This window comes from Hypanus sabinus, chromosome 9 (assembly GCF_030144855.1).
Source record: "Hypanus sabinus isolate sHypSab1 chromosome 9, sHypSab1.hap1, whole genome shotgun sequence".
Classification (NCBI taxonomy): domain Eukaryota; kingdom Metazoa; phylum Chordata; class Chondrichthyes; order Myliobatiformes; family Dasyatidae; genus Hypanus; species Hypanus sabinus.
In genome coordinates this window covers 169,043,580-169,069,244 of record NC_082714.1, presented here as the reverse complement: position 1 = coordinate 169,069,244, position 25,665 = coordinate 169,043,580, and the positions used below count along the sequence as shown (strand labels likewise).

Genomic DNA, 25,665 nt, shown 5'->3' with positions numbered 1-25,665 from the left:
TCATTTTGCTACCATGCCGTCTATCTGCTATTAGGGAACGTGACAGCACAGGTGATAGAAGTTTGTGTAGGGGAACACTTTGAAACTAGTGAGCATAATGCATTAGTTTCAAAGTAAATATTCAAAAAGATAGGTCTTGTCCAAGGGTTAAGACTCTAAATTGGAGAAAAGCCAATTTTGATGGTATCAGAAAGGATCTGGCAAATATAGATTATGTCAAGCTGTTTTCTGGCAAAGATGTATTTGTTAAATGCAAGACCTTCAAAAGTGAAATTTTGATAGTGCAAAGCTTGTATGTGCCTTTCATAATAAAGGGTAAAGATAACAGATGTTGGGAATCTTGTTTTTCAGGAGATACTGAGGCCCTGGTGAAGAAGAAAAAGGAAGTGCATTGCAAGTCTAGGCAGTTACGAACAAATGAGGAGCTTATGGAGTATAAGAAATGCAAGAGAACACAAGAAAAAATTTAGGAGGGCTAAAAAAAGGCATGAGGTTGCCTTAGTAGACAAGGCGAAGCAAAATCCTTAAGGATTCTACAGAGATGTTAAGAGCAAAAGGATTGCAAGGAACAAAATTGGTCCTCTGGAAGATCAGAATGGTAATCTATGCATGGAGCCAATAGAGATGGGAGAGATTAAATGATTTTATTGTATCTATATTAACTGTCTTTCTGTTACTTATCTCCCACATTTAGCACCATTCTACAGACCTCATCAGCATTCTTTCCCATTTTCCAACTGCAGACCTGATCAATGAGGCAGTTGCAGAGCACCACAGCATTTAACAGTTGACTCCTGGAACAAATTGGTAACAGATGGATGTTCATGTGTCTGGAAACTCTGTCCTCATCTCCAGGTACTGTCCTCCAGTGTCTGTTAATTTCACAAAAGGAAAATAATGGGATAGTATTCTTGCTTACCTGTGTCATTCCTGGATTGTCGGATTTCTGGAGATTCCGGATTTCTATGTGCTCAGGCACCATTTTAAAAGAATGTTCCGGCATATCTTCCCAATGATTTAACACATACAAAGCCTTCTGATCATTAGACAGCTCAGGTTGCTCCCCTTTCTTGATCTCCCCTGAAATTCAAGGCCAAATTTCAGATGGACAACATTCAATAATATCAATATCAGTCCCTCTATTCCACCCCTGTATCGAGGCAGCTGATCCTTCAGTTGCTGTTAACACTTCCCTGATCCTTCTGCCCATATTTATTGACTCTCAGCATCATTACCCTGGAGAGGTGGGTGCATGACACTTACAGTGCTAGAGTAGACTATAAGTTTACTGAAGACACAGCTATTGTTGGCAGAATTTCATATGGTGATGAGAAGCCGTACAAGAGTGAGACAGATCAGATAGTTTAGTGTTACGTGGTGTCACAACACAACCTTGCTCCCAACACCTGTAAGACTGAGAAATTGATTGTGGACTCGAGGAAGGGGAAATGAGAACTCGCACCAGTTCTCATTGAGGGTTCAGAACTGAAAAGGGTGAACAGTCTCAAGTTCCTGCATGTTTACATCTCTGAAGATCTATATAGGGCCCAACACCTTGATGCAATTACAAAGAAGGCATGACAATGGCTATATGAAAGAGTACAGAGAAGACTGTTACCAGGACTGGCAGACCTGAATCATAAGGAAATATTGACTAGGTTAGGAATTTATTCCTTGGAACACAGAAAATTGAGGGGAAATTTGACAGAGGTATACAAAATTATGCGGGATATAGATAGGGTAAATGCAAGCAGGTTTTTTTCCCCTGAGGTTGGGTGGGGCAACAATTACAGGTCATGGATTAAGGGTGACAGTTGAAAGGTTTAATAGAAACATAGAAAAATTACAGCACAATACAGGCCCTTTGGCCTAAAATGCTGTGCCGAACATGTACTTACTTTAGAAACTACCTAGGGTTAATAATAGCCCTCTATTTTACTAAGCTCCGTGCACCTACCTTTTACCTCTTAAAAGACCCAATTATATTTGCCTCCACCACAATTGCTGACAGCCCATTCCACGCGCTCACCACTCTCTGAGTAAAAAACTTACCCCTGATACTTCTCTGTATCTACTTCCTAGCACCTTAAAACTGCGTCCTCTTGTGATAGCCATTTCAGCCCTGGGAAAAAGCCTCTGACTATCCACACAATCAATGTCTCTCATAATCTTATACACCTCTATTAGGTCACTCCCCCCCCCCCCCCCCATCCTCCATCGCTCCAAGGAGAAAAGGCTGAGTTCACTCAACCTATTCTTATAAGGCATGCTCCCCAATCCAGGCACCATCCTTGTAAATCTCCTCTGCACCCTTTCTATGGCTTCCACATCCTTCCTGTAGTGAGGTGACCAGAATTGAGCGCAGTACTCCAAGTGGGGTCTGACCAGGGTCCAATATAGCTGCAATACTACCTCTCGGTTCCTAAATTCAATTCCACGATTGATGAAGGCCAATACACCATATGCCTTCTCAACCACAGAGTCAACCTGCGCAGCTGCTTTGAGCATCCTATGGACTCGGACCCCAAGATCCCTCTGCTCCTCCACACTGTCAAGAGTCTTACCATTAATAGTATATTTTGCCATCATATTTGACCTACCAAAATGAACCATTTCACACTACCTGGGTTGAACTCCATCTGACACTTCTCAGCCCAGTTTTGCATCCTGTCAATGTCCGGCTGTAACCTCTGACAGCCCTCCACACTATCGACAACACCTCCAACCTTTGTGTCATCAGCAAACATACTAACCCATCCCTCCACTTCTTCATCCAGGTTATTTATAAAAATCATGAAGAGTAAGGGTGCCAGAACAGATCCCTGAGGCACTCCACTGGTGACCGGATCTCCAAGCAGAATATGACCCGTCTACAACCACTCTTTGCCTTCTGTGGGCAAGCCAGTTCTGGATCCACAAAGCAAGGTCCCCTTGGATCCCATTCCTCCTTACTTTCTCAATAAACCTTGCATGGGGTACCTTATCAAATACCTTGCTGAAATCCATATACACTAAATCTACTGCTCTTCCTTATCAATGTGTTTAGTCACATCCTCAAAAAATTAAATCAGGCTCGTAAGACACGACCTGCCCTTGACAAAGCCATGCTGAATTATTCCTAATCATATTATACCTCTCCAAATGTTCATAAATCCTGCCTCTCAGGATTTTCTCCATCAACTTACCAACCACAGAGGTAAGACTCTCTGGTCTATTATTTCCTGGTCTATCTCTACTCCCTTTCTTGAATAAAGGAACAACATCCACAACCCTCCAATCCTGACCCCATTGATGATGTAAAGATCATCGCCAGAGGCTCAGCAATCTCCTCCCTCGCCTCCCACAATAGTCTGGGGTACATTTCGTCCCGTTCCGGCGACTTATCCAACTTAATGCTTTCCAAAAGCTCCTACACATCCTCTTTCTTAATACAAAACACACTGCAGATGCTGGGGTCAAAGCAACATGTACAACAAGCTGGAGGAACTCAGCAGGTCGGGCAGCATCCATCAAAAAGAGTAGTCAACGACTTGGCCTGAAACTTTGACTGATCGTTTCCACGGATGGTGCCTGACCTGCTGAGTTCCTCCAGCTTGTTGTACGTGTTGCTCTTTCTTAATATCTACATGCTCAAGCTTTTCAATCCGCTGCAATTCTGCACTGCAATCACCAAGATCCTTTTCCATAGTGAATACTGAAGTAACGTATTCCTTAAGTACCTCTGCTATTTCCTCCGATTCCATACACACTTCCCCACTGTCACACTTGATAGGTCCTATTCATTCACTTCTTATCCTCTTGCTCTTCACATACTTGTAGAATGCCTTGGGATTTTCTTTAAATCTGCCCGCCAAGGCCTCATGGCCCCTTCTGGCTCTCGTAACTTCCTTCTTAACCTCCTACCCAGTAGCCTTATAACCTTCTAGTTCTCTAACATTATCTAGCTATCTGAACCTTTTGTAAGCTTTTCTTTTCTTCTTGTCTAGATGTATTACAGCCTTTGTACACCACGTCTCCTGTACCCTACCATAACTTCCCTGTCTCATTAGAACATACCTATACAAAACTCCACACAAATATCATAGAATATAGAATACTACAGCACATTACAGCCCTTCAGCTCACAATGTTGTGCTGACCCTCAAACCCTGCCTCCCACATAACCCTCCACCTTAAATTCCTCCATATACCTGTCTAGTAGTCTCTTAAACTTCACTAGTGTCTGCCTCCACCACAGACTCAGGCAGTGCATTCCACGCACCAACCACTCTCTGAGTGAAAAACCTTCCTCTAATATTCCCCTTGAACTTCCCTCCCCTCACCTTAAAGCCATGTCCTCTTGTACTGAGCAGTGGTACCCTGGGAAAGAGGTGCTGGCTGTCCACTCTGTCTATTCCTCTTAATATCTTGTACACCTCTATCATGTCTCCTCTCATCCTCCTCCTCTCCAAAGAGTAAAGCCCTAGCTCCCTTAATCTCTGATCATAATCCATACTCTCTAAACCAGGCAGCATCCTGGTAAATCTCCTCTGTACCTTTTCCAATGCTTCCACATCCTTCCTATAGTGAGGCGACCAGAACTGGACACAGTACTCCAAGTGTGGCCTAACTAGAGTTTTATAGAGCTGCATCATTGCATCGCATCTCTTAAGCTCTATCCCTCGACTTATGAAAGCTAACACCCCATACGCTTTCTTAACTACCCTATCTACCTATGAGGCAACTTTCAGGGATCTGTGGACATGTACCCCCAGATCCCTCTGCTCCTCCACAGTACCAAGTATCCTGCCATTTACTTTGTACCCTGCCTTGGAGTTTGTCCTTCCAAAGTGTACCACCTCACACTTCTCCGGGTTGAACTCCATCTGTCACTTCTCAGCCCACTTCTGCATCCTATCAATGTCTCTTTGCAATCTTTGACAATCCTCTATAAGCCAATTCTGAATCCACCTGGCCAAACTTCCCTGCATCCCATGCCTTCTGACTTTCTGAATAAGCCTACCGTGTGGAACCTTGTCAAATGCCTTACTAAAATCCATGTAGATCACATCCACTGCACTACCCTCATCTATATGCCTGGTCACATAGAAACATAGAAAATAGGTGCAGGAATAGGCCATTCGGCCTTTCGAGCCTGCACCGCCATTCAATATGATCATGGCTGATCATCCAACTCAGAACCCTGTACCTGCTTTCTCTCCATACCCCCTGATCCCTTTAGCCACAAGGGCCATATCTAACTTCCTCTTAAATATAGCCAATGAAATACAGCAAAGATGTGAACCAGGGCTTTACACTCTCCTCCCACCACACATAGTCATGTCCTCATAACTTTGAAATAATTTGTCATCTGGTAACTAATAACACTGTTTTTAAAGGAATTTTGTGATGTCAGAACATCCAATCTATTTGTCAGTGGTATTGAGATATCTCACTGGGGAGCTAGTTGCAACCCTCTGTTCCCCTATCTGGGGGTATCCTGATACTTTGAGACCTCCTTTTCCCATCATCTACTTAGAAACATAGAAACATTAGAAAATAGGTTCAGGTGTAGGCCATTCAGCCCTTCAAGCCTGCACCACCATTCAGTATGATCATGGTTGATCAGACAGACAGACATACTTTATTAATCCCGAGGGAAACTGGGTTTCATTACAGTTGCATCAACCAAGAATAGTGTAGAAATATAACAATATAAAACCATAAATAATGAAATAATAATAGGCAAATCCAACTTAGAACCCTATACCTGCTTTCTCTCCATACCCCCTGATCCCTTTAGTCACAAGGGCTATATCTAACTCCCCCTTAAATATAGCCAATGAACTGGCCTTAACTGTTTCTTGTGGCAGAGAATTACACAGATTCACCACTCTCTGTGTGAAGAAGTTTTTCCTCATCTCGGTCCTAAAAGGCTTCCCCTTTATCCTTAAACTGTGACCCCTCGTTCTGGACTTCCCCAACATCGGAAACAATCATCCTGCATCTAGCCTGTCCAATCCCTTTAGAATTTTATACGTTTCAATAAGATCCTTCTCAAAGAACTCTATCAGGCTTGTTAGACACAATCTGTCCTTCACAAAGCCATGCCCTGATCCCTGATCAGACCATGATTCTCTAAATGTCCATAGATCCTACCTCTAAGAATCTTTTCCAACAGCTTTCCCACCACAGATGTAAGGCTCACTGATCTATAATTACCCGGACTATCCCTACTACATTTTTTGAACAAGGGGACAAAATATGCCTCCCTCCAATCCTCCGGTACCATTTCTGTGGACAACGAGGACATAAAGATCCTAGGCAGACGCTCAGCAATCTCTTCCCTTGCCTCGTGTAGCAGCCTGGGGAATATTTTGTCAGGCCCCGGGTACTTATCTGTCCTAATGTATTTTAACAACTCCAACACCTCTTCTCCCTTAATATCAACATGCTCCAGAACATCAACCTCATTCATATTGTCCTCACTGTCATCAAGTTCCCTCTCATTGGTGAATACCAAAGAGAAGTATTCATTGAGGACCTCGCTCACTTCCACAGCCTCCAGGAACATCTTCCCACTTTTATCTCTTATCAGTCCTACCTTCACTCCTGTTATCCTTTTGTTCTTCACATAATTGAAGAATGCCTTGGGGTTTTCCCTTAGCCTACTCACCAAGGCCTTCTCATGCCCTCTTCTTGCTCTTCTCAGCCCCTTCCTAAGCTCCTTTCTTGCTACCCTATATTCCTCAATAGACCCATCTGATCCTTGCTTCCTAAACCTCATGTATGCTGCCTTCTTCCACCTGTAGATTTTCCACCTCACTTGTCACCCATGGTTCCTTCACCCTACCATTCTTTATCTTCCTCACCGGGACAAATTTATCCCCAACATCCTGCAAGAGATCCTTAAACAATGACCACATGTCCATAGAACATTTCCCTGCAAAAACTTCATCCCAATTTACACCCACAAGTCTTATATTATGAGCCTTATAGCCTCATAATTTGCCCTTCCCCAATTAAAAATTTTCCTGTTTTCTCTGATTCTGTCCTTTTCCATGATAATGCTAAATGTAAGGGTACGGTAGTCACTGTCCCCCAGATGCTCACCCACTGAGAGATCTGTAACCTGTCCCAGTTCGTTACCTAATACTAGATCTTGTATGGCATTCCCCCTAGTCGGCCTGTCAACATACTGTGACAGGAATCCATCCTGGACACACTTAACAAACTTTGTCCCATCTAAACCCTTGGAACTAATCAAGGACCAATCAATATTAGGGAAGTTAAAGTCATCCATGATAACAACCCTGTTATTTTTGCACCTTTCCAAAAGCTGCCTCCCAATCTGCTCCTCGGTATCTCAGCTGCTACCAGGGGACCTATAGAATACCCCCAGTAAAATAATTGCTCCCTTCCTGTTCTTGACGTCCACCCATACTGACTCAAAAGAGGATCCTGCTACATTACCCACCCTTTCTGTAGCTGTAATAGTATCCCTGACCAGTAATGCCACCCCTCCTTCCCTTCCCCACCCTTTCCCCTTTCTCTATCCCTTTTAAAGCACTGAAATCCAGGAATATTCAGAATCCATTCCTGCAGTGGTGCCAGCTAAGTCTCCATAATGGCCGCTACATCATAATTCCATGTATGTATCCAAGCTCTCAGTTCATCACCTTTGTTCCTGATGCTTCTTGCATTGAAGTACACACACTTTAGCCCTTCTACCTTACTACCTTTACACCCTTTATTCTGCTTCTCTTTCCTCAAGGCCTCTCTATATGTTAGATCTGCCTTTACTCCATGCACTTCTATCACTGCTCTATCACTTCGGGTCCCATCTCCCTTGCAAATTTGTTTAAACCATGCTAGCAAACCTACCTGCAAGGATATTGCTCCCCCTCAAGTTCAGGTGCAACCCATCCAATTTGTACAGGTTCCACCTTCCCCAGAAGAGATCCCAATTATCCAAAAATCTAAAACCCTGCGTCCTGCACCAACTCCGCAGCCACGCATTCAACTGCCATCTCCTCCAATTCTTACCATCACTATCACGTAGAACTGGCAGCAATCCTGAGAACGCCACCCTTGAGGTCCTGTTCTTCAGCCTTCTGCCTAGTTCCCAAAACTCACACTTCAGGACCTCAATCCTCTTCTTGCCTATGTTGTTGGTACCAACATGTATCACAACTTCTGGTTGCTTCCCCTGAATATTTGCCACATTTCTTCCATACTTTTCCCTGAGAACATCTGTTTCCTCCAATTTCCTGCCTGATAGCCTCATAATTCCCCTTACTCCAATTAAATGCTTTTCTAGCTTGTCTGTCCCTATCTCTCTCCAATGCTATTGTAAAGGAGATAGAATTATGATCACTATCTCCAAAATGCTCTCCCACTAACAGATCTGACACCTGACCAGGTTCATTTCCCAATACCAGATCAAGTACAGCCTTTCCTCTTGAAGGTTTATCTACATAATGTGTCAAGTAACCTTCCTGAACACACCTAACAAACTGTACCCCATCTAAATCCCTCGCTCTAGGGAGATGCCAATCAATATTTGAGAAATTAAAATCTCCCATCACGACAACTCTGTAATTAGACCTTTCCTGGATGTTAAGTCAAGTCAAGTTTATTGTCATTTCGACCATAGACTGCTGATACAGTACACAGTAAAAATGTAACAACGTTCCTCCAGGACCCTGGAGGAACATGAAATAATACAAAACTAGACTATGTGAGCCAGCTCAAGGCTGCACTAAACTACGTAAAACAACATAAAAACTGCACTAGACTACGGACCTGCACAGTGCACAAAACAGTGCAGGGCAGTACAATAATTAATAAACAAGACAATAGGCACAGTAGAGGAAAAATTGCAATATAATGTAGGGCTCTCAGTACCAGTAACTGTGGTGTTAACTGTTCAGGCTAACAAAATGGCTTCTCTGTATTATAATGAAATGGCTCCTCTGTAATGTTTCTGTGTCTGGAATGCTTGGGTTATAACTGCAGATAAAGGGGTAACTAACCAATGGAGAATTGTTATGCTATCTTGTATGTGTAAGCTGAGTGGGAGTTTGCATTCTTTTGTGGGAGGAGAGCGAGGAGGACGGATGTGTGAGGAGCAGACAGTGGTTCCAGAGCGATGGATAAAGGACGTTGGCGGTTCATACGGTGGCCAAGGCCATTGTGGATGGAACTGGTGGCGTGAGCTCCAACGTATTAAAATATTATGTGCACAAACTGATGATAAACTTACTGAGGCAAACACGAGGAAATCTGCAGATGCTGGAAATTCAAGCAACACACACAAAATGCTGTTGGAACGCAGCAGACCAGGCAGCATCTAAAGGGAGAAGCAATGTTGACGTTTTGGGCCGAGACCCTTCGCCAGGACTAACGTCAGGACCTTGTTAGTCCTGATGAAGGGTCTCGGCCTGAAACGTTGACATTGCTTCTCCCTATAGATGCTGCCTGGCCTGCTGCGTTCCACCAGCATTTTTTGTGTGTTGCTAAACTTACTGATCTGGCATCTTTAGTTTATCTGTTTCTACTAACCCATCACCAAGAAATAACTACAAAGTTGCAATTACTTACTTGCCTTTGGTGTGTTGTCTGATATTTGTGTGCGAGCGTGTACTGAAGGGAGGCATTATACTGTATTTACACCGAAGTATTGCACCATTGGTGGGGCAACGGTGGTTCACCCTAGGCGAACTGGGGTAAATTAGGGGCACGGATGCTATAATAATAATAAATGATGTAGACGTCAGTCTAGACTCTGGGTATTGAGGGAGTTTGATGGCTTGGGGGAAGAAACTGTTGCACAGTCTGGTCATGAGAGCCCAAATGCTTCAGTACCTTTTGCCAGATGGCAGGAGGGAGAAGAGTTTGTGTGAGGGGTGCATGGGGTCCTTCACAATGCTGTTAGCTTCACGGGTGCAGCATTGCAATAATAACTCTTTTATTATTACACCTTTCCAGGATCTGTTTCCCTATCTGCTCCTCGATATCCCTGCTACTGTTGGGCAGCCTATAAAAAACACCCAGTAAAGTTATTGACCCCTTTCTGTTCCTAACCTCCACCCACAGAGACTCTGTAGACAATCCCTCCATGGCGTCCACCTTTTCTGCAGCCGTGTCACCATCTCTGATCAACGGTGCCACACCCCCATCTCTTTGGCCTCTCTCCCTGTCCTTTCTGAAAATATTTAAAACCCAGCACTTGAAGTAACCAATCCTGTCCCTGAGTCATCCAAGTCTCTGTGATGGCCACCACATCATATCTCCAAGTACTGATCTGTACTCTAAGCTCATCCACCTTGTTCACAACACTCCTTGCATTAAAATAGACACATCTCAAGCCTTCAGTCTGAGCACATCCCTTCTCTATCACCTGGCTGTCCTCCCTCTCGCACTGTCTACAAGCTTTCTCTAATTGTGAGCTAACCTCCTCTTCCCCAGTCTCTTCAGTTCAGTTCTCACCCCCCAACAATTCTAGTTTAAACTCTCCCCAGTAGCCTTAGCAAACCTCCCCATCAGGATATTGGTCCCCCTGAGATTCAAGTGCAACCCTTCCTTTTTGTACAGGTCACACCTGCTCTGAAAGAGGTCTCAATGATCCAGAAATCTGAATGCCTGCCCCGTGCTCCAATCCCTCAGCCACACATTTATCCTCCATCTTACCCTATTCCTATTCCCACTGTCGCGCGGCACAGGCAGTAATCCTGAGATTACTACCTTTGCGGTCCTGTTTTCAACTTCCTGCCTAACTCCCTGTCGTCTTTTTTCAAGACTTCTTCCCTTTTCCTACCTATGTCAATGGTACCAATGGCTGCTCTCCCTCCCACTGCGGGATATCTTGGACACAATCGGAAACATCCTGGACCCTGGCACCTGGCAGGCAAACTACCATCTGAGTTTCTTTCCTGCCGCTTCCCCCAGGTAGACTGTCCCCCCAACTGTACTCAAACAGGAGTACTTATTGTCAAGGGGTACAGCCACAGGGGTACTCTCTAGAACCTGACTCTTCCCCTTCCCTCTCCTGACTGTGACCCACTTGTCTGTCTCCTGTAACCCTGGTGTGACCACCTACCTATACATGTAACTCCTCTCTAACACCTCCTCACTCTCCCTGACTGGGTGAAGGTCACCAAGCTGCATCTCCAGTTCCCTAACTTGGTCCCTCAGGAGCTGAAGTTTGACACATGGGGTACAGATATGGCCGTCCGGGAGGCTGGGAGACTCCAGAACTCCCCACACCTGACACTGAGCACAGAAAACTGGCCTCACACACATACTTCCTACCTTGCCTCATCCTGTTACCACCTAAGCCCTTTGAGCCAAAGCTCTATCACTCTGCTGCCTCTCGCTCCAGTGCCCACTCCGACACGGTCCTCTTTTTAAACCTTTCGCACTCTACTGGCTGACATCACGTCTGCGCAGTCTCGCCTCTCTTTAATCCGAGTAGTGAAAAACTCCCTTTGCTCCGAAAAATCAGCCATTCACTTGCGGCCTTCTTGCTCCAAATTCAAAGGATCATGAGAGTGTGGAACAAACTGCCAGTGCAAATGGTGCATGCAAGTTCAATTTCAACACTTAAAAGAAGTTTGGATAAGTACATGGATGGAAGGGGTATGGAAGGCTCTGGTCCTGGTGCAGGTCAGTGTGAGTGGCAGTTTAATGGGTTTGGCATGGACTAGATGTTTCTTGCTGTACTTTCCTTTGAGTCTATGACTCTTTTTCATTAGGGGTTTGAGGAGAATTGGTATATCAGCAAAGACACTTGCAAATTTCTACAGATGTACTGTGAAGAGAATTCTAATTTGTTGCATCGCCACCTGGTATGGAGAGGCCTCTGCACAGGATCGGAAAAACCTGCAGAAAGTTGCAAACTCAGGCAGCTCCATCACGGACACAAGTCTCCCCAGCATTGATAGCAACATTGGAATGTGATGCCCATCATTAAGGATGACCATCACCCAGAACGTGCCTTCCTCTCATTGCTACCATCAAAGAGCAGCCGGAAGACTCACACACGATGTTTTAGGAAGAGCTTTCTCCCCTCGGCCATCAGATCATCAGATTTCGGAATGAATAATGAACCCATGTACACTACCTCACTTTTTCCCTCTTTTGCACTACTTTTTATTTATATCCTACTGTAACTTATTGCACAGTACCACTACACAAAACAACAGATTTCACAACATTTGCCAGTGGTATTAAGCCTGATATGATTCTGTTAATAGTGCACACACAGTTCCAGAATTTATCAATAGAAGCATAGAACATTATAGCAGGTAAGATATGCTGAAACATTTATAAAACACTAGTTGGTTCTGTTTGCTTTATTATAGAAAGGAACAGAAAGCAATAGGAGGGTCCTGCAGATTTATGAGAAGTTTCCTGGTATGAAGGACTACAGCTATAACAATACATTAGTGAGGCTGAAGGGAGATCTGAACGAAGCAAATAAAAGACGGGAAGAGTCTGGTTTGACTGGATAACCAGAGGCTTTTCTCATTGACTAAAAGGATGAGGAGTGCAAGTCATAGAATTAACAATAAAGGAAAAGATTAGAGCGGTAAGTGAAAAACATTTTTTTGTTTGCTGCATGTTGATGTAACCTGTAATGCACAAAGCGTAAATGTCAGAGATAGGTTCTATGGAGGTCTCAAAGGGAGAACTGGATGAGACAAGATCTGACAGGTTATAGAGAAAAGGCCAAAGGTGGAACTGGTAGGTTGCTCTGGTAGAGAACAAGTGCAGATTCAATGTGTCAAATAACCTATTATCCTTTTTCAATACTTCCCTTACTATTTTCACAATTACAGTTTAATGAAAACTGGCTTAAAGTTTACAGAAACACCATTCTTACCTATTGGGACCAAATCTATGGGAATCTTGAATATTTTGTTGCTGACTTTCACTTCTTCCGGTCTGTATTCAGGCTCTGGCAATTGTAAATCTTTGCAGAGTTTTGTTAATATCTGAGTTGGTTTCAGACAGTCACGCCAAGCATTGTAACCTCCACTGCAAAAACAATTTTTAAATAGAATCAAAGAGAAATCTCTTTCACTTACATTACTTGACTGCAAACTAACATTAAGAGACCATTCAGCATCCAAACCTGCTCCTCCATTCAATCAGATCATGGCTTCTGTGGCAAACTCCAAAACCCATCTTTGCCCCAATTATCTTCATTCCCTTAAACAAAGATCTATTAATTTGGGTTATAAAATAATGACTAACACAGCACTGATTTCCAGAGTTCCTCGGACTAACCATATTCACTGTTTATCAATGACTTTACCTGCATCAAAGAAACTCCAAAGTGAGTTGTTTGCTTATGATAATACAATTTCTTCTCAGATACAGAGGCAATTCATGCCACAGTAAGGTGAGAACAACATTCGGCCATGGGATGATACATGATGAGCAACATGTGCACAAGAACTAGACAATTGCTATCATCATTAAGAGAGGCTAATCAACATTCCTGAACGTTCAATAACATTATTATTGCTGAATTCTCCACCCTCAACATCTTAACAATTACCAGTGATCACAACTGTAACTTGAAATAACCATGTAAACACCATGGCAAAAAGAACAGCTCAGGGGCTTGCTATCTTTCAAATGGCTCATTTGACTCCTTGAAGCGTTTCACAATTGAAGGAATACTATCCAATTGCCTGGATGAATATAACTTCAAAGCTCCAGAAAGTTGACATCAACGAGAAGGGCATGGAGAGTAGACATTATGGAGTAATAGTCATAGAACACTACAACACAGAAAAAGGCCCTTTGGCCCATCTAGTCCATGCTGAACTATTAATCTGCCTACTCTCATTGACCTGCAGCTGGAACACAGCCCTCCATACCCTTCCCATGCATGTACCTATCAACCCTGCATGCATCATTTGTACCGGCAGCTCATTCCACACTCTCACCACCCCGAGTGAAGGAGCTCCCCCTTGTCTTCCCCTTAAACACTTCACCTTTCATACTTAACCCTTGACCTCTAGTTCTAGTCTCAGCTAACCTCAGTGGCAAAAACCTGCCTACATTTACCCTACCCATACCTCCATCAAACCCCTCCCCTTAATCTTCTACATTCTAGCAAATAAAGACCTAACTTATTCAACCTTTCCCTATAACTTAGATCCTCAAGTCTTGGCAACATCCCTGTAAATCTTTTCTGTACTCTTTCAATCTTATTTACATCTCTCCAGTAGTTAGATGACCAAACCTGCATGCAGCACCCCAAATTAGGCCTCACCAATGTCTTATACAATTTCAACATAACATCCCAACTCTTGTACTCAATACTTTGACTTACGAAGACCAATTTACCAAAAGCTTTCTTCACAACCCTATCTATCTGTGATGCCACTTTCAAGGAATTACAGATCTGTATTGGAGTTTGGAGAGGAGGGAACTTCAATCAGGTCTACTGTTTGAGGATAAAAGGCAGGAGAGAGTCACAGCAGAGTAACAGAGCTTTGACCAGCAACTAATTTGTACATTGGAAGTTTGGCGAGGAGGGGACTTCAGTCAGGCCCACTGCCCGAAGATAAAAGGAAGAAGTGGGTTGCAGCAGTGTAATAGAGGTTTGACCAGCGACCAGTCGGAGTTTAGGATTGATTAGTAAGAGCAAATTAAAGGAAGGCCATTGACTGAGTAGACATAGTCAGAGTGGTGATCTTCAGGTTTTAGCTCTTCAAGGTTTCAGCGAAGTGATTTTTCACTCAGAGAAAGCAGAAGGAAGAATAGTTCAAGCTTTTTTCCATCTCTTCTTTATATTTGCTCAGCTAGGACAGTAGAGATCATAGGCAGGATAGTGAAATGCTCCTCTTGGAGGATGTGGGAAGGCAGAAACACCTCTAGTGTCCCTAACAACTACAACTGCAAGAAGTGCATCCAACTGCAGCTTCTAACAAACCACATTAAGGAGTTGGAGCTGGAAATAGATGAACTCCGGATCATTTGGGAGGCTGAGAAGGTGATAGATAGGACGTAGAGAGGTAGTTACACCCAAGGTGAAGGGCACAGGACACTGAGTGAAGGTCAGGAAGGGGAAAGGATTTAAGGAGCCAGTGCAGAGCATCCCTGTGGCAATCTCCTTCAACATCCTTGGATGCTATTGGGGAGGGGGGGGATGAAAGTCACAGTGGTCTGTCTCTGGCACTGTCTACCTCTGTGATTCAGAAGGGAAGGGGGGAGAAGAGGCATGCCGTAGTGATGGGGATTGGTTAGTTAGGTGTACGGACAGGAGGATCTGTGAGTGAGAACAAGATTCCCAGATGGTATGTCGCCTCCTGGGTGTTGGGGTCAGGGATTTTGCAGATTGAGTCCACAACATTCTTAAGTGGGAAGGTGAACAGTCAGAAGTCGTTGTCCATGTAGGTACTCATGACATGGGTAGGATGAGTGACTAGGTTCCACATAGGGAGTTTGTGCAGTTAGGTGCTAAGTTAAAGGGCAGGACCTCCAGAGTTGTGATCTCAGGATTGCTACCTGTGCCACACGCCAGTGAGGCCAGGCTGAATACTTTCATCTGATTTCACTGTGGAAATCACTACCAGAGGTCCATGAGTGTCAGGGAGCAGGAGTGAGTGCCATTGTTATTAGAAAAGAAAAACTGCCAGATGAACTGAAAGGTCTTAAGGTGACTAAGTCACCTAGAGCAGATGGACTACACCCCAGAGTCCTAAGAGAGGTTGCTGAAAAGAAAATGGATGCATTGGTCATGATCTTTTAAGAATCACTTGATTCTGGCATTGTCCCAGAGGACAGGAGAACTGAAAATATCACTCCGCTCTTTAAGAAGAGAGGAAGACAAAAGAAAGGAAATTATAAGCCAGTTAGCCTAACCTCAGTGGTTGGGGAAGTGTTGGAGTCTCTTATTAAGGATGAGGTTTTGGGGTACTTGGAAACTAATGATAAGAATGGTTTCTGTAAAGGGAAATATTGCCTGACAAATCTGATAAGAGTTCTTCGATGAAGTGAAAAGCAGGGTGGAAATAGGAGAGGCAGTAGATGTTACTTACTTAGATTTTCAAAAGGCATTTGATAAGATGGCGCACATGTGGCTGCTTAACAAGATAAAATCCTATGCCATTACAGGAAAGATATTGGCATGGATAGAGGAATGGTTGACAGGCCCGGAGGCAGATAGTGGAAATAAAAGGGACCTTTTCTGGTTGGCTGCTGGTGACAAGTGGTGCTCCTCAGGGGTCAGTATTGAGACCACTACTTTTCAAATTGTCACTGATTTAGATAATGGAATTGATGGCTTTGTGGCAAAGTTCGCAAAGGTAGGTGGAGGGGTGGGTTGTGCTGAGGAAGCAATGTGACTGTAGCAGATCTCAGACAAATTGGAAGAATGGGCAAAAAAGTGGCAGATGGAATACAGTGTTAGGAAATGTATCAAAATGCATTTCAGTAAATGGAAAAATAGTGTAGACTACTATCTAAATAGGAAGAAGGTTCATACATCAGAGGTGCAGAGGGACTTAGGAGTCTTGTGCAAGACTCCCAGAGAGTTAATTTATAGGTTCTGTGGTAAAGAAGGCAAATGCAATGTTGGCATTTATTTCAAGGGGAATAGAATATAAAAGCAAAGAGATAATGCTGAGAATTTATAAGACACTAGTCATGCTGCACTTGGAGTATTGTTAACAGTTTTGGGTTCCATATCTCAGAAAGGATGTGCTGTTACTGGAGAGAGTCCAGAGGAGGTTCACAAGGATGAATCCGGAAATGAAGGGGTTAACAAATGAGAAGTGTCTGGAAGCCTAGGGCCTGTACTCGCTGGAACTTAGAAGAATGTAGGGGGATCTCATTGAAACGTACCGAATGTTGAAAGGACTAGATAGGGTGGATGTGGAGAAGATGTTTCCTATAGTGGGGGTGTCCAGAACCAGAGGGCAGAGTCTCAAAATTGACGGGTGACCTTTTAGTATTGATGCACCATCAATAACTCTCAGAGACGTGGGCCGAGATAGGCTTTTATTAGCTGGAAGAAAGCACCGTCAGCAGCAAGAGACCATCACACAACATCCTGGAGACTGAGGGAGGAGCAGTGCCTCCAATCGCCTTTATACAGGGGTCTGTGGGAGGAGCCACAGGAGCAGTCAGTGGGGGGCGTGTCCAGACAAGTATATGTAGTTCACCACAAATACAGGAGGAATTTTTTAGCCAGAGAGTAGTGAATCTGTGGAATGCTCTGCCACAGACAGTGATGGAGGCCAAGTTCATGGGTACATTTAAAGCAGGAGTTGATAGATTCCTGATTGGTCAGTGTATCAAAGTATATGGCAAGAATACAGGTGTATGGGGTTGAGTGGGATCCAGGATCAGTCATGGTGGAATGGTGGACCAGACTCAATGGGCTGAATGGCCCAATTTTGCTCTGTTGTCTTATGGTCTTATGGTGTAACTAGGATGATTATACAGTTTAATACATGGCTAAGGGTGTAGGAGGAAGGACATAAGATTTTTGGATCATTGGGCTCCCTTCCAGGGAAGGTGGGACCTGTACAGAAGGGACGGTTTGCACCTGAGCAGGAGAGGGACTAATATCCTAGTGGAAAGGTTTGTTAATGCTGCATGCTGGGGTTTAAACAGGAGTTGAAGGGGAATGGGAACCAGAGTGACAGAACAGTTAATGGAGAGTTTGTGGAGGCAGATATTGGTAAAGTTAGGAGTCAAAAGGTTGAGCATGGTGTGACAAATGTCCTGAGCTGCGTATATTTCAATGCAAGAAGTATCATAGGAAAGTTGAACAATGCTGCCGCAGATGAGTTACAGACAGAGGCAATGTGTAGTGACAAGAGGCTTCTGATAGGGCAAATGCATGAGAGGGAGAAATACTTAAAACGTCGATATCCATGGGTCAGGTGCTGGAGGATTGGAGGATAGCTCATGCAGTTCCATTGTTTAAAGAAGGCTCAAAAAGTAAGCCGGGAAATTATAGGCTGGTAAGTTTGACGTCGGTAGTAGGTAAATTATTGGAAGGAATACCAAGAGATAGGATCTACAAGTAATTGGATAAACAGGGACTTATTAGAAAAAGTCAGCATGGCTTTGTGCGTGGTAGGTCATGTTTATCGAATCTATTAGAGTTTTTCGAGGAAGTTACCCGGAAAGTGGATGTTGTATACATGGACTTCAGTAAGGCCTTTGACAAGGTCCCGCATGGGAGGTTAGTTAGGAAGATTCAGTCACTAGGTATACATGGAGAGGTAGTAAATTGGATTAGACATTGGCTCAATGGAAGAAGCCAGAGAGTGGTAGTGGAGGATTGCTACTCTGAGTGGAGGCCTGTGACTAGTGGTGTGCCACAGGGATCAGTGCTGAGTCCATTGTTATTTGTCATCTATATCAATGATCTGTATGATAATGTGGCAAATTGGATCAGCAGATTTGCTGATGATACAAAGATTGGAGGTATAGTGGACAGTGAGGAAGATTTTCAAAGCTTGCAAAGGGAATTGGACCAGTTGAAGGAATGGGCTGAAAAATGGCAGATGGAGTTTAATGTGGACAAGTGTGAGGTATTGCACTTCAGAAGGTCAAACCAAGGTGGAACATATAAGGTAAATGGTAGGACACTGAGGAGTGCAGTAAAACAGAGGCATCTGGGAATACAGATTTATAATTCCCTAAAAGTGGCATCACAGGTAGATAGGGTCACAAAGAGGGCTTTTGGTACATTGGCCTTTATAAATCAAAGTATTGAGTATGAGTTGGAATGTAATGGTGAGGTTGTATAAGACATTGGTGAGACCGAATTTGGAGTATTGTGTGCAGTTCTGGTTACCTAATTACAGGAAGGATATTAATAAGGTTGAAAGAGTGCAGAGAAGGTTTACAAGGATGTTGCCAGGACTTGAGAAACTGAGTTACAGAGAAAGGTTGAATAGGTTAGGACTTTATTCCCTGGAGCGTAGGAGAATGAGGGGTGATTTGATAGAGGTGTATAAAATTATGATGGGTATAGATAGAGTGAATGCAAGCAGGCTTTTTCCACTGAGGCTAGGGGAGAAAAAAACCAGATGTCATGGGTTAAGGGGGAAGGGGAAAAGTTTAAATGGAACATTGGGGGGGGCTTCTTCACGCAGAGAGTGGTGGGAGTGTGGAATGAGCTGCCAGTTGAAGTGGTGAAAGCGGGCTCACTTTTGACATTTAAGAAAAACCTGGACAGGTATATGGATGAGAGGGGTTTGGAGGAATATGGTCAGTAGGACTAGGCAGAAAAATGGTTCGGCACAGTCAAGAAGGGCCAAAAGGCCTTTTTCTGTGCTGTACTGTTCTATGGTTCTATGGAGAGGAACTTTCAGCACAGATGCAGATTGGCAGATATGATGTTGTAGGGGTTACTGAATTATGGCTGAAAGGTTATAGCTGGCAGCTTAATGTCCAAGGATACATAATATATCAAAACGATAGGCAGGAAGGCAGAAGGGGCAGTGTTGCTCTGTTAGTAAAAAAAAATGAAATCAAATCATCAGAAAGAGGTGACATAGGGTCAGAAGGTGTTGAATCATTGTGGATAGAGGAAGGTGGAGGCAGAGTTAACATGGGGCTAAACGGCAACCCTTTTGCCTGCATCTTTGGAAACAGCTCTATTTCCATCTTTAATTTTCATAGAAACATAGAAAACTTACAGCACAGTACAGGCCCCTCAGCCCACAAAGCTGTGCCAAACGTGTCCCTACCTTAGAAATTACCAGGCTTACCTATAGTCCTCTATTTTACTAAGTTCCATGTACCTAAATAAAAGTCTCTTAAAAGATCCTAACGTATCGACCTCCACCACCGTTGCCAGCAGACCATTCCATGCACTCACCACCCTCTGAGTAAAAAACTTACCCCTGACATCTCCTCTGTACCTACTCCCCAGCACCTTAAATCTGTGTCCTCTTGTGGCAACCATTTCAGCCCTGGGAAAAAGCCTCTGACTATCCACACAATCAATGTCTCTCATCATCTTAAATACCTCTATCTGGTCACCTCTGATTCTCTGTCACCCCAAGGAGAAAAGGCCGAGTTCACTCAACCTATTCTCATAAGGCATGCTCCCTAATCCAGGCAACATCCTTGTAAGTCTCCTCTGCACCCTTTCTATTGCTTCCACATCCTTCCTGTAGTGAGGTGACCAGAACTGAGCACAGTACTCCAAGTGGAGTCTGACCAGGGTCCTATGTAGCTGCAACATTACCTCTTGGCTCCCAAGTTCAATTCCATGATTGATGAAGGCCAATACACCATACATCTTCTTAACCACAGAGTCAACCTGCACAGTTGCTTTGAGTGTCCTATGGACTCGGACCCCAAGATCCCTCTGATCCTCCACATTGCCAAGAGTCTTACCATTAATACTATATTCTGCCATCATATTTGACCTACCAAAATGAACCACTTCACATTTATCTAGGTTGAACTCCATCTGCCACCTCTCAGCCCAGTTTTGCATCCTATCAATGTCCGGCTGTAACCTCTGACAGCCCTCCACACTATCCACAACACTCCCAACCTTTGTGTCATCAGCAAACATACTAACCCATCCTGCCACTTCCTTATCCAGGTCATTTATAAAAATCACAAAGGGTAAGGGTCCCAGAACAGATCCCTGAAGCACCCCACTAGTGACCGACCTCCATGCAGAATATGATCCGTCTACAACCACTCTTTGCCTTCTGTGGCCAAGCCAGTTCCGGATCCACAAAACAAGGTAGCATCAGATCCCATGCCTCTTTACCTTCTCAATAAGTCTTGCATGGGGTACCTTATTAAATGCCTTGCTGAAATCCATATACACTACATCTACTGCTCTTCCTTATCAATGTGTTTGTCACATCCTCAAAAAATTCAGTCATCCTCGTAAGGCACAACCTGCCCTTGACAATGCCATGCTGAATTACTACTAATCATATTATACCTCTCCAAATGTTCATAAATCCTGCCTCTCAGGATCTTCTCCATCAACTTACCAACCACTGAGGTAAGACTCACTGGTCTATAATTTCCTGGTCTATCTCTACTCCCTTTCTTGAATAAAGGAACAACATTCACAACCCTCCAATCCTCCAGAACCTCTCCCATCCCCATTGATGATGCAAAGATCATTAACAGAGGCTCAGCAATCCCCTTCCTCACTTCCCACAGTAGCCTGGGGAACTTATCCAATGACTTGGATAACAAGCCTAGCGACTTATCCAACTTGATGCTTTCCAAAAGCTCCAGCACATCCTCTTTCTTAATATCGACATGCTCAAGCTTTTCAGACTGCTGAAAGTCATCACTACAATCACCAAGATCCTTTTCCATACTGAATACTGAAGTAAACCTTTCAGGGTTCTTTTGAAGGCCCTGACCTGGAGTTACACGCAGACTTCAGTTCTTTAAAGGAATGGGACCCGGTCTCGGGATTTCATGACAGCCATTGTTGTTCGGCATGCCAAAGGTTTAGACTGAGAGTCTGACTCGAATTCAGAAGCCTAACATCTCAGGGCTCTGGATGTGGATCGAGAGTCAGTGTCACGGCAAGAGATTCATGTGTCATTGGGGAGGCTGGAAAATTCTTTGCTGTGGGTCTGAAGACCCGAGTTCTTTACGATCTTCAGGCACATAGCTCATAAAAAGTGATGAATTTTTTAACATTGTAAATCATTGGGCTGTTGCTATGTTTCCCGCTCGCTTATTAGAGAGTCAGAACCTGTGGGTTGTCAAATGCCAGATGAAATGCGATAGTCTTTGGGGTAATTGTAAGTCTGTGTCTTTGCTATCGCCTAGCTCAGGCATGGGCAAACTACGGCCCGCAGGCCATATGCGGCCCGTTAAGCTTTTTAATCCGGCCCGCAGAACTTGATGAAATTATATTAATAAACATTGTTAACGTTTTTTCCCCGCAATTCTGGCGTTTTCCCAATAGATGATGTACTCTATATACATTGACCTTTGTTGAGGTGCAGCGTATTACTCCACATTTGCGCTTTACTCTTTGTTCAGCTTGACCTATTTGTGTGAACAGGCGTTCAGCGTCATGAACATCAACAAAGCCAGCCACAGATCCAAGTTAACTGACCAACACCTCAGATCCATCCTGAGAATCGCCACAACAAAACTAAATCCAGACTTTGATGCGCTGGCTAAAAAGAGAGACCAACAACACTGTTCCCACTGAAATTAAAAATAAGTTTCTTCGTTGTGTTATGTAGAAAATACATTTGAAAATATTTTTTTCAATAAGCCTTACATGTTACATGTCATTTCTGTTAAGTGATGGACATGAGTAGTGCGCAGGTGCACGTACATTCTCAAAATAAAAAATGCGCTCCAGATCAAATAACGCGCTCCGCATACTGGTGCGCTGTCATTGTTCTGTCTTTGTGCTGGTTGTTGTTGAGTTTTGGCACGGGGGACAATTGAATAAGAAGGAGCAGGACAAGTAGACCTGCATCTCCTACCGTTTTTGAAATAAAGACAGTCAGGACGAAAGTGATGATGATAATATCTTGAAGGATAACAGAATTTTCAGTGCTTTAAAATAATAACTGTTACTATTAAAAAAGCTGTATTTTATTCATTTAATTTTCAGTGTTTTAAAAGTCATTTCAATAAATAGCTAAATACCATGGTACTTCAAAGACAGATATTTTGTTGTAATGCATTTGTTCATTTTCAATTGAAATTAAAGCACATGTTTTCTACATATCCCATGATATTTTATTTTCTCTTATGAGGTGTATTACCAAAACACTCCATCCATCTGCTCCTGGTTCGGCCCCCCTGTCAAATTTTAGAACCCTTTGTGGCCCACAAGTCAAAAAGTTTGCCCACCCCTGGCCTAGCTCATGCTTGTGCTCAGGAGCAGGATCGCTGCTTTTTTCTGGGGGAAGGGGGATCATTTCTTGCTGCTGCTTTCACGGGAGGGGGAGGCTGGGGGGAGGAATTCGGGGTTGTCACGTTTAACTGTCATTCATTCTTTGAGGTACTTCTCTGTTTTCATGGATGTTTGTGAAGAAAAAGCATTTCAGAATGTATATTGTATACATTTTTCTGACATTAAATTGGACCTATGTACCTTTGAATCTTTGAACTGCAAGGGTAAAATGACCCTGATGGGTGTTGTATACAGACCCCCAAACAGTAGTAAGGATGTGGCCTACAAGTTACAACAAGAGGTAGGAAATGTATGCCAAAAGGGTAATGTTACAAAAGTCATGGGGAAGCAGATTGGGAAAATCATGTTGGTGCTGTATTAAAGAAGAGGGAATTTCTAGACTGCCTACAAGATGGCTTTTTAGAGCTGCTCATGGTTTAAGCCAACTAGAGGATCAGCTATTCGTGGATTGGGTGTTGTGCAGTGAACCAGAATTAGAGAGCTTAAGGTAAAAGAACCCTTAGGAGAGAGTGATCATAATATGTTCAAATTCACCCTGAAATTTGAGGAGAATGAGAAGTCAGATATATCAGTATTACAGTGGAGTAAAGGGATCTAGAGGCATGAGAGAGGACTTGTCCAAAATTGATTGGAAAAGGACACTGGCAGGGATGATGACAGAGCGGCAATGGCCACAATTTCTGGAAGCAATTCTGAAGGCACAGGATAGCCAATAATAATAAAAAGGATACCAAAGGTTTCTTCAGATACATAAAGTGTAAAAGAGATGCGACAGTGGATATTGGACTGCTGGAAAATGATGACAGAGGGGTAGTAATGGGGCACAATGAAAAAGCAGACAAACTGAATAAGCATTTTGCATTAGTATCCACAGTGGAAGACACTAGCAGTATGCTGGAAGTTCCAGGTGTAAGAGGGCATGAAGGAAGTGAAGTTACCGTAAATAGAGAGATGGTTCCTGGGAAACAAAGTTCTTAAGGTGGATGTCACCTGGTATGCACTCCAGGGTTCTGAAACAGGTGGCTGATGGGACTGCGGAGGCATTAGTGGTGATTTTGCAAGAATAGATTCTGGAATGTTTCCAGTAGACTGGAAAATTGCAAATGCCACTCTTCTCTTCAAGAAGAGAGAGAAGCAGAAGAAAGGAAACTAAAGGCCAGTTAGTTTGACCTCAGTGATTGGGAAGATGATGAAGTCAATTATTAAGGATGGGGTCTCAGGGTACTTGGACGCACATGATAAAATAGACCACAACCAGCATGGTTTCCTCATTTGGAATATTGTGAGCAGTTTTGGCCCCTTATTATAAAGGATGTGGTGAAACTGGAGAGAATTCTAAGTAGGTTCATGAAAATGATTCCAGGATTGAATGGTTTGTCATATGAAGAACATCCGATGGCTCAGAGCCTGTATACGCCGGAATTCAGAAGAATGATTGGTGACCTCATTGAAACCTACCAAATGGTAAAAAGCCATAAGGTGGATAGAGTGGATGTGGAGAGGACATTTCCTGTAGTAGAAGAGTCTAAGACCAGAGGACAAGGTCCCCCACGAGAGACTCATCCAGAAAGTCATGAGGTATGGGATCAGTGGAACCTTGGCTGTTTGGATAAAAAATTGGCTTACAGGAAGAAAGCAGAGGGTAGTAGTGGAAGGAAAGTAATCTGCCTGGAGGTCAGTGGCTAGTGGGGTGTTGCAGTGGTCTGTCCTGGGATCCCTGCTCTTTGTGATTTTTATAAATTACCTGTATGAAGAGGCAGAAGGATGGATGAGTAAGTTTGTGGATGACACGAAGATTGGAGGAGTTGTGGATGGAGCTGTAGGTGGTCAAAGGTTACAAGAGGATAAAGACAGGCTGCAGAGTTGGGCAGAAAAATGGCAGATGGAGTTCAATCTGGACAAGTGTGAGGTGATGCATTTTGGAAGGACAAACCAGAAGACTGCATACAGGATTAATGGTCAGTTACTTAAGAGTGTGGATGAACAAAGGGACCTTGGGGTTCAAATCCATACTCCTCAAGGTTGCTGCACAGGTTGATAGGGTAGTTAAGAAGGCCTATGGGATGCTAAGCTTCATTAACAGGGGGATTGTGTTCAAGAGTAGAGAGGTCATGTTGCAACTCTACAAATCTCTGGTGAGACCACACTTAGAATATTGTGTTCAATTCTGGTCACCTCATTATAGGAAGGATGTGGAAGCTATGGAGAGGGTGCAGAGGAGATTTACCAGGATGTTGCCTGGATTGGAAAATATGTCTTATGAGGCAAGGTTGGCAAAGCTGAGACTTTTCTCTTTGGAGTGTTGAAGGATGAGAGGGGACGATAGAAGTCTACAAGATTATGAGAGGCATAGATAGGGTGGATGGACAGTACCTGTTTCCCAGGGCACGCACAGCAAACACCAGAGGGCATATGTACAAAGTTAAGGGAGGGAAGTTTAGGGGAGACATCAGGGGTAGGTTTTTTTTTCACGAAGAGGGTTGGGAATGACTTGCCAGGGATGGTGGTGGAGGCTGAAACATTAGGGGTATTTAAGAGCCTCTTGGACAGGCACATGGATGAAAGAAAAATGGAGTGTTATGGGGTAGTGTGGATTTAGTACTTTTTTTTAAGGAATATATGGGTTGGCACAACATCAAGGGCTGAAGGGCCTGTATTGTGCTGTAGTATTCTAGTATCTTCTAGTGTCTAGGACACAGCCTCAGAATAAAGGGGCAACCTTTTAGAATGGAGATGAAGATGAATTTCTTTAGCCAGAGAGTGGT

At 43.6% G+C, this 25,665-nt stretch overlaps 1 protein-coding gene across 5 annotated transcripts in view; it reads right to left on the bottom strand.

The window, feature by feature from the left end:
* Window positions 1-25,665, bottom strand: part of fer1l4 (fer-1 like family member 4) — a 397,456-nt gene that overhangs the window by 29,287 nt on the left and 342,504 nt on the right. For all 5 annotated transcript variants that reach the window (XM_059981120.1, XM_059981116.1, XM_059981117.1 and 2 more), the window contains 2 exons: window positions 12,866-13,020; window positions 920-1,080 (listed from right to left, as the gene is read on the bottom strand). In XM_059981120.1, coding sequence (XP_059837103.1) covers window positions 920-1,080; window positions 12,866-13,020 — 316 coding nt within the window. The remainder of the gene's footprint in view (window positions 1-919; window positions 1,081-12,865; window positions 13,021-25,665) is intronic.